An 18,658-nucleotide genomic window follows, 5' to 3' on the forward strand; every position below is an offset into this window, starting at 1 on the left:
TTTATAACTTAATCATTTTATTTACCAATATATTTACCCAAGTTTATTTTCCCATAACTGTTTTCTGAACGAGTAAACGAACAACTTGGCTAAACCGGGAATCTGAGCCAAGTTCGGTTTTAAGTATTAGACATTGAACAACATCACAACCTAAGCCTATTGCCACTTTCTGGGCATTCCAGCTATACCCAGATTAGTTATACAGCCCAGTTTAGTATTGAGATTATAATAATATTAAAATATTAATGTTATTATAATATTGATTATAGGAACTACTGATAGCGGACCGAACAAACCACGAGCTGATACAGTACTGATTATCTACTAAACCGTGAGTTTCATGACCCCACTCTTTAAACAGTTTTTACGAACTTTTGGGGTGAAAAGCATGTTTGATTACATATACATACCGGAAACATGTATTGATGTGAATTATCTAAGTGCTAACACACGAAAGTCCCCACGATCACAGTGATTAACTTCGAGAGCGGTGGCTTGTGAATAGTACTATTGATTTGACAAACCCAAACGGAATCGGCCTGGTTGCCGTGTCACATAGCGCCGTTTGCACATGACCATATTTATACAAACAGGCTATGTAGTGTTAGACATAGCTACCGGGGCATGTTGTGGGCGGAAAGGGGCAACAGTGGTTGATGGAACGTGGGAAATGGATGCACGCAGCACATACAGTCAAGGTTTCACTATAGCTTAGCATAATTACATCATTTACATACATACATACTTATTTCATCATTACAAGTGTTAACTTGTGAATACTCATTACTGTTTTCTTGAGACTCGTGAAACTAACCAACTCTAGTAGTTGACCCGTTTTAAACTGCTTTTCAGGTGTACCTAAATCAGAATGATTTGGTGATCTGTTACTTGCCCAAGGTGTGTGGTTGATGCTATGTGAATAGAGGCAAGGGTGTTAGTAGTAAGAACGTTTAGCTAACGAACTAGTTTTGTTTGTATCACCTAGACTGTAAAACAATGATAGAACAAAGAAATGTAATATATTGTAAATTAGTTTGTAATGTTTCTTTATAAACAATGTGTTAATACCAGAGGTGTCTGTTACATTCCCGTTTTACGCTTCCGCATTGTGCTAGTCGGGGTGTGACACGGACTATGGAGGATGCAAAATCAATTTCAAGTCTACAACAGCGGGTTGTCAGTTCTTAGGAAACTGGCTTGTTTCCTGGCAGTGTAAGAAGTAGACAACGGTCTCAACTTTAACAGCCGAAGCGGAGTATATGGCGGCCTCGAGTTGCTGGATTGCGGTTTGAAGTTTCTTACTACTCCTATTTTTATTAACAATTCGGCCACTATTTCTATCACCAAAAATCCGGTTCACCATTCGAAAACCAAACACATTGAAATCCGTTATCACTTTATATGCGATTGCTTTGAAAACAAATTAATTTCGTTTGATAAAATTCACACGGATTTTCAAATGGCTAATCTTTATACCAAAGCGTTTGATAAAACTCGTTTTCAATATTTGCTGGGTATAAATGGTTTAAAAACTTTGAAATATATTCAAAAGCTTGGTTAAATCAATTCATTTTGTGTTTTCTTGTTTTCGTTCAATTTTTGTTGTTTTTAAGGGGAGAAAATATATATAATCCAAAAATATTGTGTTTTCAGTTTGTACAGAGAAAATCAAAAACTCCAAAAACATTCAAATATTGAAAATCTCAAAAACAATGAAAAATGCTCCTCAAAATGAGTTTAGAAGCAAAAAGGGAAAATGATAGTACATTGATCATTTGCTCCTAAGTCCAGCAAAAAGTAAGTAATAAAAGACTGTGTACTTAATTGTATTGATGTATTGGTAGGTCTTTTGACAAACAAGTATGGATTAGTAAGTGATATAAACATAAATTGCTAAATACTCAGGGAGATTAGTTCTATAAAAGGTCTTGATAATGATTGCAGAAATGTAATAATCCAGTCATACTTAAGCCTTCTAATCAATTTGAAAACAATTTTAACAAAAGGTCTAGTTGGTGATTAACGCTTCAACGATGTATGGTCTTATGGCCTTAAATCCTGTATTGATGGGATGCTTTAAGGTTCCTGACACCATTGGGTCTTTATGCGGTTTTACATCTGGTATTCATTTTGATGAATATTAAAAACGCTTGTAAAATCGAACTCGCAGTGTAACTGCTTAAGTCTCTAAACTTGATCGCAAAAAGTACTTCGTGTACAAAAATGAATTACAGACATGATCAAACCACGCTGTGAGTCATATATTGTCCCCTTGCTCGCGTCTTATTATCATTAAGAAACAGACCACAAGGGACACAATTTCTATAAACCGACAGATAAAATCGTGCATACTCATCCATGGGAACAGACCTTAGGGTATTGCTTGATAACGGGGGTATGTCTTGTAATGGGGATTACGGACTATGATTGCTTAAATATAATCATTTTTCATCAAATTGGTTCTAAGGTTTAAGTCAAGTTGGGGTGATTTGGAGAAAATCAAATTACGCTTGAATCAAGATTTGAACTAATTCTTTCTGATATTTGTGACTAATTGAACAAACTAAGAAATATCTCCGAAAATTCTGAAAAAATTGTTAGAAGATTTAAGTGGACAACAATACCAATAATCGACTTAACATCTGTCATAATAAAGCGGAAATAAAACTGGTATGGACAGAAGTTTTGGTCAATATGATTCCCTGCTCGACTCACAAAAATATGTACTGCTTTATTAGTTAGTCTTACTACTTTATTTTTGTTTGTTATTTGAAAAATATTTCAAAACTCAAAAAGATTTTATTTCTGCTTTATTTTCGATTTACCGAGCTTGCGAATAAATTCAAAAACAAAAAGAAAACGTTAGACACCCCAAAATTTTAAGTTAATCGTGCTTAATGTAATTCACAACTGGTATCAGTTGAGTTTTAATGTAAAAAATCCGTATAATTTAAACCGTATCGATCGTTGATCGGTGATCTAATGTATTCATTAAAACCCTAATTAGTTTTAATATTATTTAAATCCTTAATGAGATTGCTTCTCATTCGCTAAGGAAGTTTGGTGATTCGTTAACTGGTTAACGAATGTAAATTCATTCATTATTTAAAACATAGCGAATAAGTTACTTATTCGTTATCTTACCATTCGCTTCGTTGCGCATAACGAATGGAAGACATTCTTTGAAACGTTTAACGAATGGAATGAATTTAATGTATCATTCGTTAAGATTTTAACGAATGACTCTTATATTCGTTAGAAAGTTAACGAATAAGATGAGTTAATATAATATTCGTTAAAGTTTAACGAATGGAAACTTTATTCGTTTAAAATCTTGACGAATAAGGTTCATTAAGTTAACGAATGAGGCCATTCATTAGTTCAAAATTGAACGAATGACCTAAGAAAGTGTGAAATTATTGGGTTTATAATCCCAATGTTGGACGAATGACTGTTCATTCACCATTTCCTATTTCATCGTCAACCTTAACAAACCTCTTGTAAATTTTTTCCGTGATTTATATCTGTTTGTTAGCCTAATTGATTAACATCTTCGTGTTCTACAAGTATTGACGATTTCATTCACACGATATTCATGAAACTTTATCGATGTTTTAGTGTTTAACCAATTCATTGAAAAATTGAATTTTAATCGAACAGTTAACAGACTACAAAACCTGTAATTGAATCAACACTATGTGATGTGTTGTAAAACACACTTATTTTCCGCACCTTTTATCTACGTATTATATTATATTTTATGTGTTTTAACTCGTTTTAGATAGGTTTTACATATTAATCTTTATCTTGTCGGCTATGGGTGAAAGATTGAAGAAACCGAGCTTTTCAAGGAGTTTACGAGCCTTTTACGCATACGATTTCAAGAAACAACTCAAAGCCCGGCCCATATGCATCATGGAGGCCCAAGTCTTACAATGATATTATAATACAAAAAAAAAATAAACCCTAAGACCCCATACCCTGTTCCGATCGGCAGCTGGGCAGCAAGGAAGAAAAGAAAAAAAAGTAGTGTAGCTAGGGTTCTAAGGAGTGTGGCGGCTTGGGAAGGAAGAAGACACAAGAACCAAGCCTCGGGATCATTCACCACTGTTTTTTTACAGCCAAGGAGCAGCCCGGAACATCTCATATCCTTCCATCTTTTACATTGTTCATACACTTTGATTTTCTTGCTTAATTGTTGATTTGTTTTGCAATTGATTAAGAGATTGAATTGTTTATGATTTGTATTGATCATTGAATGCTTGAATTGATTATTGAGATGAGTTATATGATGTTTTTATTAAGTGTTCATGGCTGTCCAAATATGATTAGAGGCTAAACTTGTTAGTTCTACCTAGGAATGATGATTATTGTTAGGTTTTGATGAGTTTATTGGGTTGTTTGATTGATAGACTTGATTTGTTAATGTAAAGATTGATTTAGACATGAAATATGTTGTGTTTAGTGGCTGGAAATTATATCAATTTTATTGCTTAAACCCCTTGTGTCGGTTAATTAGTTTTGTGTTGATTGATCGGTGCATTGTTTGATTCTAGACTTTGTGTTTATGGTTTGTTTGCGGTAGGTACAACCGTAGGGTTTTGTTGTGTGAACTTGAGGTTAAAGTACAGCGGTTTGGCACCTTCTTACAGACCGAGAGGTGATAAGAGGTTAGGGTTGATTGCCTTTGCATGCTAGAATAAGAATTGCGCGAGAGCGAGTTCGTTTCTTGTCAGGTTTAGGTGTTTTGAGCGACTAGTTGATCTATTTTGGTTTAAGTTGAATTGTTCCTCTATCCTTGGTTGTTTAGTATTCATTGCCATTACGGTCGAGTGTTGGTGGGACCGAGAGGTGAGTCAACATTAGAACACATTAGCAATTGTTTCCCGGTTTGGTCGTTTTAGTTTTTTTTGAGTAGTTTAAGCTTGTTGAGTGAGACCGAGAGGTAATCCAGTGAGCGCGAGCGATCCTTAGTCATGTCATCTTTAGGAACCGGTGTCTTAATGTCATCCAATCCATTTGCTTGTTAGGCCTACAGTTTGATTCAGACCTAGGTAGACGTTTTTCTCCGTCCGAAGTTAACACAGTTAGTTTGTCGTTAAGTTTTCTATTTTAGGTAACTTTTGTCAGTCAGTCTAGTTAGTTAAGTTAAGTAAAAAGAAATCAAAAATCAATTAAATATTATTCTTAGGTAGGTCTTGTCTAGGGTTAGTGATCGTTAGCGTCTTACGTGTCCACGTGTTCGATACTCGGACTTCCTAGGTCTATACTAATTTTGATCGGTACACTTGCCGATTGTGTGTGGTTTAGGATTTTCGTTTTATATTTAAAGCTTATTTGTGAGGGTCATTGTTATAGGGTTATCCGACGCACATCACTATGACAGATGATCATTGTTTAATGCTTTAAACGGGTTTTCGATCATGTTTGTTGAGGTTAATTGGTAAATGTAATAGTAGATTAATAGAATCTGAGATGAGAATCGTCGTCTTTGACTTCATTAATTCAAAATTAAGTATAAATTTGACTTCTAATAGTAAAATTGGTTAATTAAGTCAGATTCGCTATGGTTATAACGAATGATAGTCTAATTCGTTAACTTGTTAACGAATAACTATAGGATTAGTTAAATTAGCGAATGAGAGATTACTACTTTTGACAAATAAAGATAACGAATCTGAGTTGATTCGTTGAAGTATTAATTAAAAACTTCGTTATTTTAACGAATAAATTAACGTATGAGTTTGATTCGTTATTAATAACGAATGTAGGTTATGTAATGCTTAACGAATACTTCTTTCGTTTATATAATTTTAACGAATGAGATGGACATTCGTTAATAATTATATTATTCTTGAACAGTTTACTAATGTTTATATTTATTCAAACAGAAATGGCCAACGAGAATATTCAGAATCCTATTCCCGAGCAAAACCTCGAGGCTAACCCTGATCAATCGCCTCAAGCTGAACCTGAACAAGCTCCAGTATTACTATCATGGAACAAGAGCCACAACATCTGTACCTATCTAGAGCCGAACTTTGAAGACTCTTCGATCTTTGGAGGCATGATTAGTTTCTTGACACGTTCGAGAATTTACAAGGCCATCTCTACTCGTACGGTTGTTTATCAGAAGATTATTCAAGCTTTTTGGGATACAGCTAAGTTTAACGAGTCTGAGAATCAGATAGAAGCTGTAATTCAGGATAAACGTGTAGTGATTGATGTTTAGGTTATTCGTGATTCTTTGGGTTTCCATGATACTGTAGATGATAGATGCGAGTTTGATCGGAGTTTGATACGTGGGTTATTTGGAAGGGCGAAGTATAATGGTGATCTGGGAAAATCAATGTACAACAAAGCAAACTTGTGCGAACAATACAAGTATTTGCTTCACATGTTGATACATTGTCTCGGTGGACGCAAAGGTGGATTCGATGAGTGCCGAGTAATGTTACATTCTGCTTTTGTTGCGTTGGTGTTGAATAAACCATTCAATTTCTCTGAATTGGTTTATTATCACTAGAAGGAAAATCTCACGAGCCGTCACAAGTTTCTTATGTATCCGAGATTTCTGCAAATGATGATCAATGATCTACAGCCAGATTTAATTAAAGATCAAGATGATGTGATGAAGCTTGATCACATGAATGACGATACGATGAGACGTTTAAGATCTTACGGTGGTCAGAGTCTGGAAGAACGACCGAGGTTTAAGTGTTTGATTGGTCACCTTGCGAATATTGATTATGTTGCACCACCTAATGATCGTTGAGCTCATGATGATTCCGACTCTGAGCGTGAAGGTTGTGATGGTGGAAATGGTGGAAATGATGGTGGTGATGGTTGTCCAGGACCACAAGCTGAGTTAACTTATGAGCAGAAACGTAAACGTTAAGGCAAAGAACCTATGGTGGAGAAGAGAGAAAAACCAAAGAAGCAAAGGGTGTGACATGGTTCTGGAATTGAGATTCCAAGTCAACCGTTTAAGCGATCTACTCCACCGGTATCTATTTCAGCTCCTATTCCTACTTCTACATTGCCACAGAGTATTCCGACATCTCCTACTCCTGTTTTTACTTGATCTCCAACTCCTATTCAGATGCCTATTTCTCCAGTGCCTCCATCTATGACTTTGGTTACTACTGCAAGACCAGATCCTTATTTTGGAGATGTATTGCAGATAGTGTTGGCACGTATGACATCTCCACAACAGACTGCTTCTACACCTGTTACTCCGACACCTTTGCCAAGACCTGAGCATTCGTTTATAACTTTCAATCGTCCTCAGGGTCCGATGCAACTGCTTCATCCACATTTTTATGAGTTGTCTCCCAATAACCAGTGGTTTAATCTGTTGAATCTGGTTCATAGTCAACAAACCCAGATTCAAGCAGATCGTTCATTTCAGGAACAAATGCGGGTAGAGCAGCGGAATATGTTTAGACATATTCAGTTTATTCAACGTGAAAACAAGGAACTTAAGGCCCTTGTTGCTACTCAGGGGGAGAGGATTAATAAGCAAGACGAAATTATACTTCAACTCACATGCAAGGATAACGAGTTAAAGAAATTGAAAAACGATGAGGAAGATAAAGATGGTGAAGGAGGTGTTGATCAGCAACCGGGCGGTAGTTCTGCACCGTCGGCAGGTAATCAGGCTGAGACTGGTAGTGGTGGTGGTTCTAAGGGTAATCAGTTACAAATTGTGCCTTACAAGGACTATTCTCAGGCTAAACCGATCGATGTGATTCCTGAGAATAGAATTATTTTTGTTGGTATGGATGGGATGGTGAGGAGTATAGTAAATGCTAATGAGATCAAAGAGGGTGAGTTTGTTGACCATTCGATGACTAAAGAACAGATTGCCCTGCTTCTGGATCTAAATGTAGAGGAGGTTGAGGAATTGGGTAAGAGTGTGGATGTGGATGTTGAGTTTGAGGAAAGTATGAATACAGGCATTCCACGCGGGAATGTGCCTGAATTTGATGAAGCGGAAGTTGAGGATGTTATTGCTGAGGAGTATCCTGAGTTCTACAATGACAACAACAACAACGACTCAGGTATTCCGTTTTTCACTACAGAACATTTTGATGCAGCAGAACGTCGTTTACGAGAAGAGATCGAGAAATGGAACAAAGCTGCAAAGACAAGTCACCTGTCTGCTAAAGAAAGAAAACAGAAGCGTGCTTTGGAGGGTATGTTTGATCATGATATGAAGAAAATGAACAAGATGAATGAGGCCTTTCGATATCATGAAAAGGAGGAAGTCAAATTGGCTAAGGCTCAAGCATCTGCATACCAAATGAAGAAGTACAAGCCTGTTAAAGATGTTAAAGGTAATCTGGTGTCATGGCAGTTTGATTCTGAACTTAAGGTATATATCGTAAAGTGGGAACATGGTATTTATTACTTCAAGCGTCAACATGATATCTTATCTATGCCAAGGTGGGATGTTAGAACACAAGCCAACAGACCGTTCGTGAATCGAGGAAAAGATCAGTGGGTTGAGTGGTTCTATGCTCATTTATTGCATGAAACTCGTTGTGGTTTCAAATTCTTCAAGCCGTAGGTGCCTACTCACAAGTATATCGATGAGATTGATCCACACACGGGCTGGAGGAAGATGATTCTACAAGTAAAACCGCCAAACACAATGAAGAGGGCTCCGATGAAGACATTCCCTCAGAGTTTGTTCACGTCATTTAACTACTGGTATTATGATAATCAAACGAGTGAAGCAGTTATTGTATTTGGTTCCGGGTCAAACACAAAGACTATTCGTGTGATTGATCCAATGTGGCTTGTTAACCTATCTGAGTCTGACAACGATGCTTTATTTACTAGTCAGATCAGATTTGCTAACGTAAGCAACTACGAACTTGCTATGCAGTTTTAGAAGGTAATTCGTGTTTGTTATGCATACAAGATTTATAGTTGTGTGGATTGGAAGACGAAGATGTTCCAACATTGAAGAATAAAGAGCTCGAGACGAGGGGGAAGTTTATTTGATTAACTAATATTATTCCTATGATCTTATCTTGAAATCAATCATAAAATAGTCAAAAACACAAAGTAGATGACCTAATAGAAACCTATCATAATGACAAACAAGCTCCAGGAACCTAACCTTCGCCGGCTGATTCCTAACCTTCAAACCCACCAAATATTGCAATCCTAAGCTCCAGGAACCTCCAAATTTGGCTTTAGTTTGCAGGGTATGCTCAGGATTAAGTTTAGGGGTGTTTATATAGGTTTCCTGGGCCCAAAACTGATAAAAACCGAAGAAAATTCGAGAATCTGGGTACCCGTCGCGCCGCGAGACGGGATTTTGCATCTCGGTCGCGCGGCGCTTTGGATGAAGGGGGGCTGACCGGTCCGGTTCGTTTCCTGATAGCGGTCCGGGTTCAATTCTGATGCGGTCTGGTTCAATTTCAATGCTCCGGTTTTGCTTGTTTTAGCTCTTTTTTCGCCCTTTTTAACCCCGAACAAGTCCCGGTAACTACATTATTCAATTATTTTAGTAGTATACAAATCCTAATAAAACCGAACATAAACTAATAAAATATTATATAAAATGAACACGGGATTTATGTATATTAAGCATTATATCAAATATCCCCACACGTATCTCTTTTTCGTCCCTGAAAAAGTCTAATTGCAATGGGATCAGCATCGGAGAAATACAGTCTTAAAAACTTATAAGGTTATCTTAAAGCTCTGATAAACGTAAAAACCGCGATTGCCGATACTGTTCTCCACTTAAACCCAGCCACCAGCCTATCAAGCCCCTACGCACATTAAGCATTTAAGTTCATGTGATCTCAAAAAGCTATGGGTCTCACACCTTTGGAGTTAAGATCCACCTACCCCATCTCAAGCATAGTAAAGACAATTAAAAATAATCGAGTTGAAGCAAACTGGTTCAACATATCACCGTAAGATAACAACCCCTTAATGGTAAGAAGAAAATGCACTTAGATGGAATTATGGATGATAGGTCAAGTGAGGTCGTACGATCATGCCCTAAATATTATTAGACTTCGTTCTATATATGTCCTAAAAAAATATTTATTGACTAGAAACTTTCGAGCCCCAATAGTGTAGCCTCAGAGTCACCATCCCCTTGGTAACACGTAAACTCTCAGTCTCGTCTAGAATGTGCACTTTGGCCTCTTTTTCTATTTTTTGAGAATTCTTCTTTGGCATTTTTCTTTACATAACTTTTCTCACGTTTTCTTTTCAAATCAACCCCTTTTTTTATGTGCACTTAGGCATCTATTACCTATAAATATATAACTAAATTCTAAGCTCGTATAAAATTGGACATTTGCGGTACGCCACCATTCTTTATTTATTTTCATAAAACGGAGTGGCGTGCTAATTTTAAAGTGCATTCAATTCTCACCACCTTAGGGTAATCAACTTATGGTAATACTCTCTATACCTTATCAAATTTCAGCTTCACTGTCCCCCCTTAGGATGAGAACCCACAAAATTTAAGATTAATTAGGTTAATTAAGAATATGCAATGGAAAATCTTTCAAGACTAGTTGGGCCTACCGACACATCCCAAGTTAAATACGCCTTCTTTAATATTATCTCATATTATTAGTAGTTTGAAAAACCGATTCCCGATAAGTATCCTCATCTCCCATTTAAGTGCAAAAAGCAACAAAATCAAGGGACATTTTTCAAAATTTTTTCAATTTTTTAATTTAAAATAAAAATTAACTACGACTCAAATGTCCTATCCCCACACTTAAATTGTGCATTGTCCTCAATGCATAAGGACTAGAATTAAAAAAAAATCGAAATACAAAAAAACTGAAAACCTAAAATCCAAAAACAAAAATAAAAATAAACATGCTCAACAATGGAAAAGACTTAGCTGGTAATATGCACATGAAGTATGATGCCAAAGTCTTCTTCCATGAATGCCCTCTAACTCCGAACGTACTCAGCAAACGATATCTCCTTCTCTCACACACGAACGGAAGCGGCAAAAAAAAACAAACAATATCTAAATATATATCTTATCAATTTGATAGATGTTAAACACTTAAGTATTTCACTTGAGCAACCAACCCACCCAATCTATAAAACATAAATAGCAGCAAATAATAAAAAGTATACAGTTCGGCTGCTCCATCCCCACACTTGAATTATGCATTATACTTCATGGGGGTAATTTTTCTAGCTCAAAACTTAAAAACAAAAACAAAGAAGAACTACAAAAATCTACGTTAGTGACTCGACAAGACTCAAAAATAAAGATAGGATAAATATACAAACTCTACACTTGAGTTTTCACTCAAGACACGCTACTGTGTGATATAATCAGCTGCCCAAGTGGAGCTTCTTCCACCTCGGTAAAACTCCATGGTCCTCCAAGAAACTGCATCACGATACGACCATTCATCTTCAATCTTATTCCTCTTATCTCCAACTTTTCCAAACTCCACAAACTTTTGCAGACCACCACCTCTCTCTCTATCAAACTCCATCGCCTCTCGGGAACTCGCGACCTCTCTCTCCCCCTCCAAACAAACTCTGACGGAACGGGGGTGCTCAAGATGTGGATCCATGCCCGAAATAAAAGACTCAATCGCATAAACTGGATGACATGGATCAATGAGACCGTCTTGACCACTCGAGTGTCTCATGGATTTAGCAACATAAGTTACACTATCGTCGCCGGCTCTAAGAGTGATCTTACCATCAAAAACATCTACAAGTGCCCTAGTAGTATGTAAAAATGGACGACCTAAAATAATAGGAACTCTCTCATCGGCCTCCATATCTAAAACCACAAAATCTACTGGGAAAACCAAATTATCGACTTTCACGAGCAAGTTTTCTACTATCCCCCTAGGGTACTTCACCGAACGGTCAGCTAAAGACAAGGTCATGCGGGTGGGTGTGAGCTCTCCCAGGCCTAGCTTCTCAAACAACGAATATGGCATTAAGTTTATACTAGCTCATAGATCCACCAACGCTTGACACGAGGTATCCCTACCAAACAAACATGGAACAGTGAAAACACCGGGATCATGTAACTTCTCAGGTACCTTATTGAGAACTATTGCCGAACACTCTTCGTTCAGTGGAACGGTCGAAAGCTCCTCAAGACTTTCCTTTTGCTTAAGAATATCTTTCAAGAACTTGGCATATTTCGGCATATGCTGGAGGACCTCAATAAATTGAAGATTAATCCTAAGTTACATAAACATATCTAGGAAATTCCTGCACTCTCTTCTGAATTTCTGATTCTTAACACGGACTGGATACGGCATACGAGAATGATCTATAAGCGGTGAAGGCCTAACATCTCTCGGTTTCTTTTCCTCACTTCCTCTAACTATGGATTCACTGGTTGGTGCGGTACTTGCTGGGTCTAACCTAGGTTGCACCCTCCTAGGAGTCTCCAACACTATCTCCTCATCCACAAACTCATCACTCTTCTCTACCTCAATCTCTGTCTCCGGACCTAAAACCCTACCACTACGAGTAGAAATGGCATTTATTTGAGCGGCCGGATTCTGCTGAGTAGAACCTGAAAACTGACCTGGGGGTCTCTCGTCTAAATGTCGGGCTATATCACCAATGGTCCTTTGCATGTCGAGCATAGCTGATTGTTGATTCTTAAGAAGTAGATCATGCTCGGCAAGAGTCTTTTGAGTAACTTGATCTCTAGTAATGATTTGCTGCATCATCTCATCCAACTTCTTACACAGATCTGGCCCATTACTCCCACCTTGACTACTTTGATCCCCACTAAACGATTGATCCTGCCCTCGGTTAAGATTTGAACTTGGTTGGAAACCAGGGGGTGTACCGGAAGAACGCCAATTAGAATTATAGTTATTATTTTTATAGTTGTTCCAGTTTGAATTATTATTACCATTAAATGCATTAGGAACCCTATTCTGCCCTCCTATGAACTCTACCTGCTCCTGACTCTTCAACGGACAATCTGAAGTCCCATGTCCTCCTCTACACAACTCGCACTTATCTATTTTAGACTTAAGGTTTTTAATCTCACTGGCTAGACTCTCTAAGGCAGCAGCCACACTAGTATCCAGATTAACCTGGTGCACACCTCGGACGGATGAGGGTGTACTAGTGACAGGATTTGAATTTCCGTTACGTGGTTTTTTAGCAAACTCGAACCGGGCAAAACTTTCAAACAACTCATTACACTCTACTACACTTTTCTTTTCCATTAAATTAGCTCCAGTAGTAGTGTCGAAACAAGCCTGTGTCTCATATGTCAGCCCATTGTAAAACTTCTCGACCAGGGCTCACGGAGTAAGACAATGCTGTGAACAACGAGCCAGTAAACCCTGAAACCGCTCCCAAGCTTGATAGTACGGCTCGTCTGGCTCCATATGGAAAGAATGAATTTGATCATGGAGACGAGATGCTTTGGCAGGCGGGAAGTATTTCTTTAAGAAAGCGGTAAGCAACGCCTCCCAAGTAGTGAATGCTCCAGCAGGTTGTGAATCGCACCAAGTGGAAGCCCGACCCGTAAGTGAAACCGGGAACAAATGGAGGAGAATGGCATCTTCATTAGCACATTGTAAATTGAACATCCTAAGCACACGGGTAAGACGGTTGATGTGCGCTGGTGCATCTTCATCGTCTCGGCCATGGAATAGGTTGCTCTGGGTGAGACTGGTTATGACATAAGATGGAATCTGCCATGAATTAGGGTTATTGATTGCGGGGGGGATGATGGGCGAGTGATCTCCGGTGAGACCCTCGAAGGCTTGTTGGTAAACGGTTCGGTTTTCGGCCATTTGAATATCGAGAATGGTTCTGGGATTTCACGGCGGTGAACTGTGTGGTGATGACTTCGGTGGAGAATCTATGATGATCGGTGATGATGAACTGGCTTCAGACTTTAACGGCGGTGAACAAGTAGCACGTATGTAGCAAATAAATCTAATCAAAGCTAATAACGCAATCGGCAAGAGTCCCCGGCAATGGTACCAAAAACTTGATGTGCTAAAAGTAGTTATTAATTTATTAACTAAATAAACGCTAATCTTTACACTAAGTAATAAATTCTAGACTCCTAAACTTAACTAAACTACTAACCGGCAAGTGAACCGATCGACTCTATTAAGTAATAAAGTCCGGATATCGAACCCACGAGACTCTTTAAATTACGTAAATCAGCTAAATTATACTAAACTAAAGACATGACTATTTATTTATTATTTGCCTAAGCAGGGTTTTACTAATAAACTAATTTTAACTAATTAAGAAAACTAAAGACGACTAAACTTATAACTTAGACTTAATTCAGATGATGATGAACAACCACCTAGGCTAGAATCCCCTAAGTTTCAGTTATCAATTAACCGGGAGACTATTTAGTTATGGAACTGGGATCGTAAAATAGACGCTTAAGAGAAAACCCGAACAGGATCCCTGACCCTTCTCAAGAGTCACCTATGGATTTCTAATAAGTTTAACGCACACCAGTATTAAAAATCAAGTTTCCTTACGGTCATGAGGTGCTAAAAATAGTTATTAATTTATTAACTAAATAAACACTAATCCAGACACAAGTAATAAATTCTAGACTCTTAACTTAACTAAAACTACTAACCGGCAAGTGAACCGGTCGACTCTAGTACAGCTAAGTAAGTCCGGATATCGAACCCACGAGACTCTTTTAATTACGTAAACTAGCTAAATTAAACTCAACTACAGACACGACTATTTATTTATTATTTGTTTAAGGGGATTTACTAATAAACTAATTTTAAACTAATTTAAACTAATTAAGGAAACTCAAGACGACTAAACTTAGAACTTGTACTTAACTCAGATGACAAACAACCATCTAGGCTAAAATTCCATAAGTTTTAGTTATCAACTAACCAGGAGAATACTTAGTTGTGGAACTGGGATCGTAAAATAGACGCTTAAGAGAAAACCGAACAGGACCCCTAACCCTTCTCAAGAGACACCTATGGGTTTCTAATAAGTTTTAACGCACACCAGTATTAAAAATCAAGTTTCCTTACGGTCACCTAATTAATTACAAAGTAGTTCCTTTATACGAAATCCTACCTTACAGCGCGGAAATCAAAGACAGTCTAATATATTCAATTGACTCAACAGACAAAATTAACCAATCAAACCTAGACGGACTCCTTATGAAGAACTAAATCTGGCAATCCTAATCAACAAAGACTTATCAATAACCTAGCCCTTTAGATATTTAGGTTAGCAGCACACTTAAGTTTATTTAATTAAATAATATTATTCCTATGATCTTATTCGAATCAATCATAAAATAGTCAAGAACACAAAGTAGATGAACTAATAGCAACCTATCATAATGACAAACAATAATCAAGGCAACTATGGAATAATAAAACTTTATTAAACAACCTCAAGCACACATATGCATCAATTTAATATAATTAAACATTTTACTAGTTCATAAAACCATAATGATAAATAAATCCCAAGCCAAAATCAAACATCAACCAAAGGTTAGTCATAAGCCTAGGCAGTCTAAGGGTTTTAACCAACAACCATACTCAAGACCAAAAGATAATAAATAGGTTCAAACTATAAATTCATAAAGAAAATAATAAATTCAAACCGAATAATAAGGATGTTTGGATGAGTTGGTGTTAAACCCGGACAAAAAGCTTCTTTCTAGTCGAACACAAACCTTGCTACTTCCCGTCTTGCGTTCACGGCCTCCTTCCTTCCTCTGACTACTCTTTCGAACAATATCCGTCCTCCCTAAATAAAGCAGAACACCAAATATATAATATTAGTGAGGCGGCTGCTTTTTTGTTCTTTTACTTCTGCTCCACGAATGTTGTAGGGATTTTTTTGAAAGAAAAAAAATAAAAATGGTAATTATCTTGAAATCTTTTACTAACATATGTTGTTCAAGACAAAAAAATTTTTTGTTTTTCTATTACGTAAATATTATTTATTTATTTTATTTAATCTTTTTAATTTAAATATTATATATAATAGTTAATACATTATAATAATAATTAGTAATATATAGGATATGCTCGACCACTTGTTCTTCGGTCTCAAGTTTAGGAAAAGTGCTCCATTTTAGCTCATAGTCTCTCGAAACCATTAAACTCACACATAAACTAAATAATAATAATATTCAATAAAAATTTGGCTCAAAAGTACTTAAAAGTAGGAAATATTTATATATTAATATGCATAATTTAGACTACATCAAATATCCCCACACTTAAATCTTTTTCGTCTCTGAAAAAGTCTAATTGCAATGGAATCAGAATCGGAGAAATACAGCCTTAAAAACATATTAGGTTATCTTAAAGCTCAGATAAACATAAAAACCGCGATTGCCGATATTGTTGTCCACTTAAACCCAGCCACCAGCCTATCAAGCCCCCACGCACATTAACATTTAAGTTCATTTGATATCAAAAACTTATGGGTCTCACACCTTTAGAGTTAAGATCCACGTACCCCATCTCAAGCATAGTAAAGACAATTAAAAATATTCGAGTTGAAGAAAACTGGTTCAACATATCACCGTAAGATAACAACCCCTTAATGGTAAGAAGAAAATGCACTTAAATGAAATTAATGGATGATAGGTCAAGTGAGGTCGTACGAGCATGCCCTAAATATTATTGGACTTTGTCCTATTTATGCCCTAAGAAAATATTTATTGACTAGAAACTTTCGAGTCCCAATAAAATATACTCAGAGTCACCATCCCCTTGGTAACACGTAAACTCTCAGTCTCGTCTAGTATGTGCACTTTGGCCTCTTTTCCTATTTTTGAGAATGCTTCTTTGGCATTTTTCTTTACATAAGTTTCTCTTTTTTTTTCTTTTCTTATTTATTTATTCATTTATTTTCTTTTTTTTTTCTTGTGCACTTAGGCATCTTTAACCTAAAAATATATAACTAAAGACTAAAGCTCGTATAAAATTGGACATTTGTGGGGCGCCACCACTCTTTATTTATTTTCATAAAACGGAGTGGCGTGCTAATTTTAAAGTGTATTTAATTCTCACCACCTTAGGGTAATCAGTTTATGGTAATACTTCCTATACCTTATCGAATTTCAGCTTCACTATACCCACTTAAGATGAGAACCCATAAAATCTAAGATTTAATTAGGTTTATTAAGAATATGCAATGGAAAACATTTCACGACTAGTTGAGCCTACCGACACATCCCAAGTTTAGTACGCTTTCTTTTATATTATCTCATATTATTAGTAGTTTGAAAAACCGATTCCCGATAAGTATCCTTATCTCCCATTTATGTGCAAAAAGAAACAAAATCAAGGGATATTTTTTAAAACTTTTTTTTTTAACTATGACTCAAATGTCCTATCCCCACACTTAAATTTTGCATTGTCCTCAATGCAAGGATAATGACGAAAAATAAAAATAAAATTGAAATACAAAAAAAAAACTAAAACAAAAAATAAAAATAAACAAGCAAGATAGATAATGGAAAAGACTTAGCTGGTAATACGCGCATGAAAATTGATGCTAAAGTCTTCTTCCAAAGCTGCCCTCTAACTCTGAACGTGCGCATCAAACAAATATCCCTTTCTCTCACATACGAATGGAAGTGGCAAAAACAACAAACAATGTCTAAAAATATCTTATCAATTTGATAGATGTTAAACTTTCAAAGTCACCAGACCAACCAACCCTAAACAATATATAATATGAATAATAGCAGTAAATAATAAAACGTATACAATTCGGCTGCTCCATCCCCACACTTGAATTTTGCATTATACTTCATGGGGGTCGTTTTTCTAGCTCTCTCAATCCTGCAAAAACTTAAAAACAAAAACAAAGAAGAAACTACAAAAGACTACGTTAGTGACTCGACAATTATACAAACTCCGTGGAACCTCCCCACACTTGAACTTAATCAGGTGGTTTCTCTTTGATCTGGACCCTATCCAACCCGTTCAGTTCCACCCGGTACTTGTTAAACATTGAAATTTTCTCGATGGAATTGAAAAATGATTTGAAACTCCTTAACGGGTCAGACCACCAAAATTTAAACTTACCTGGCAAGAACCGGATGCATGACATGTATCAAGAAGACTGGTCTTTCTTGAACTTCAATGGCTTCTTCTTTCCTGTAGACCATCTTCTGACTTGCAAATTATTCCGGTTTGCAGATGTTCTTCTCTTCGCCTTCTCCCATGGTTTTGATTTATGAGCGACATTTATTACAAGTGTCACGGGCCAGCTATGGAGGTCTTCCACTACCACCACTTCTATATCTTCTAGTAGAGCTTCAAAAAATGCTAAGTCACCCTCCGAATCAAACTCTCCTATTTCGTCATACTCAGACAAACCTTCTAACTCCAAATCCAAACATTCATCCTCCTCACACAACTTATTCTCAACCTCTTCCTCAACACCAAACATCAACTCAAGTAAATCTCCCACATCCACTTCATCCTCAATCTCTTCTTCAACACCAAACATCAATTCAAGTGAATCTCCCAAATCCACTTCCTCATCTGTCTCTTCTTTCTTCACTAACGACCTCTGATAAATAGCCCACTCTTCTTCGTCGATCTCATCATCAGAGTCACTCCAGTAATTAGCAATAGTAACCTGTGGAACCATAGGTGGGACTTCA

The 18,658-nt window shown here is 36.8% G+C and overlaps 1 protein-coding gene across 1 annotated transcript; it reads right to left on the reverse strand.

The window, feature by feature from the left end:
- Positions 1 to 11,981: 11,981 nt before the first annotated feature.
- Positions 11,982 to 12,713, reverse strand: LOC143567541 (uncharacterized). The gene is made up of 2 exons (XM_077053937.1): positions 12,285 to 12,713; positions 11,982 to 12,185 (listed from the first exon to the last, which is right to left on the reverse strand). Exons 1-2 carry the CDS (start codon positions 12,711 to 12,713, stop codon positions 11,982 to 11,984), a joined length of 633 nt encoding a protein of 210 aa, XP_076910052.1.
- Positions 12,714 to 18,658: the final 5,945 nt, after the last annotated feature.

Source organism: Bidens hawaiensis, unplaced genomic scaffold (assembly GCF_021521415.1).
Source record: "Bidens hawaiensis isolate Kalapana, Puna unplaced genomic scaffold, B.hawaiensis_p1.1 tig00023424_1, whole genome shotgun sequence".
NCBI classification, from domain to species: domain Eukaryota; kingdom Viridiplantae; phylum Streptophyta; class Magnoliopsida; order Asterales; family Asteraceae; genus Bidens; species Bidens hawaiensis.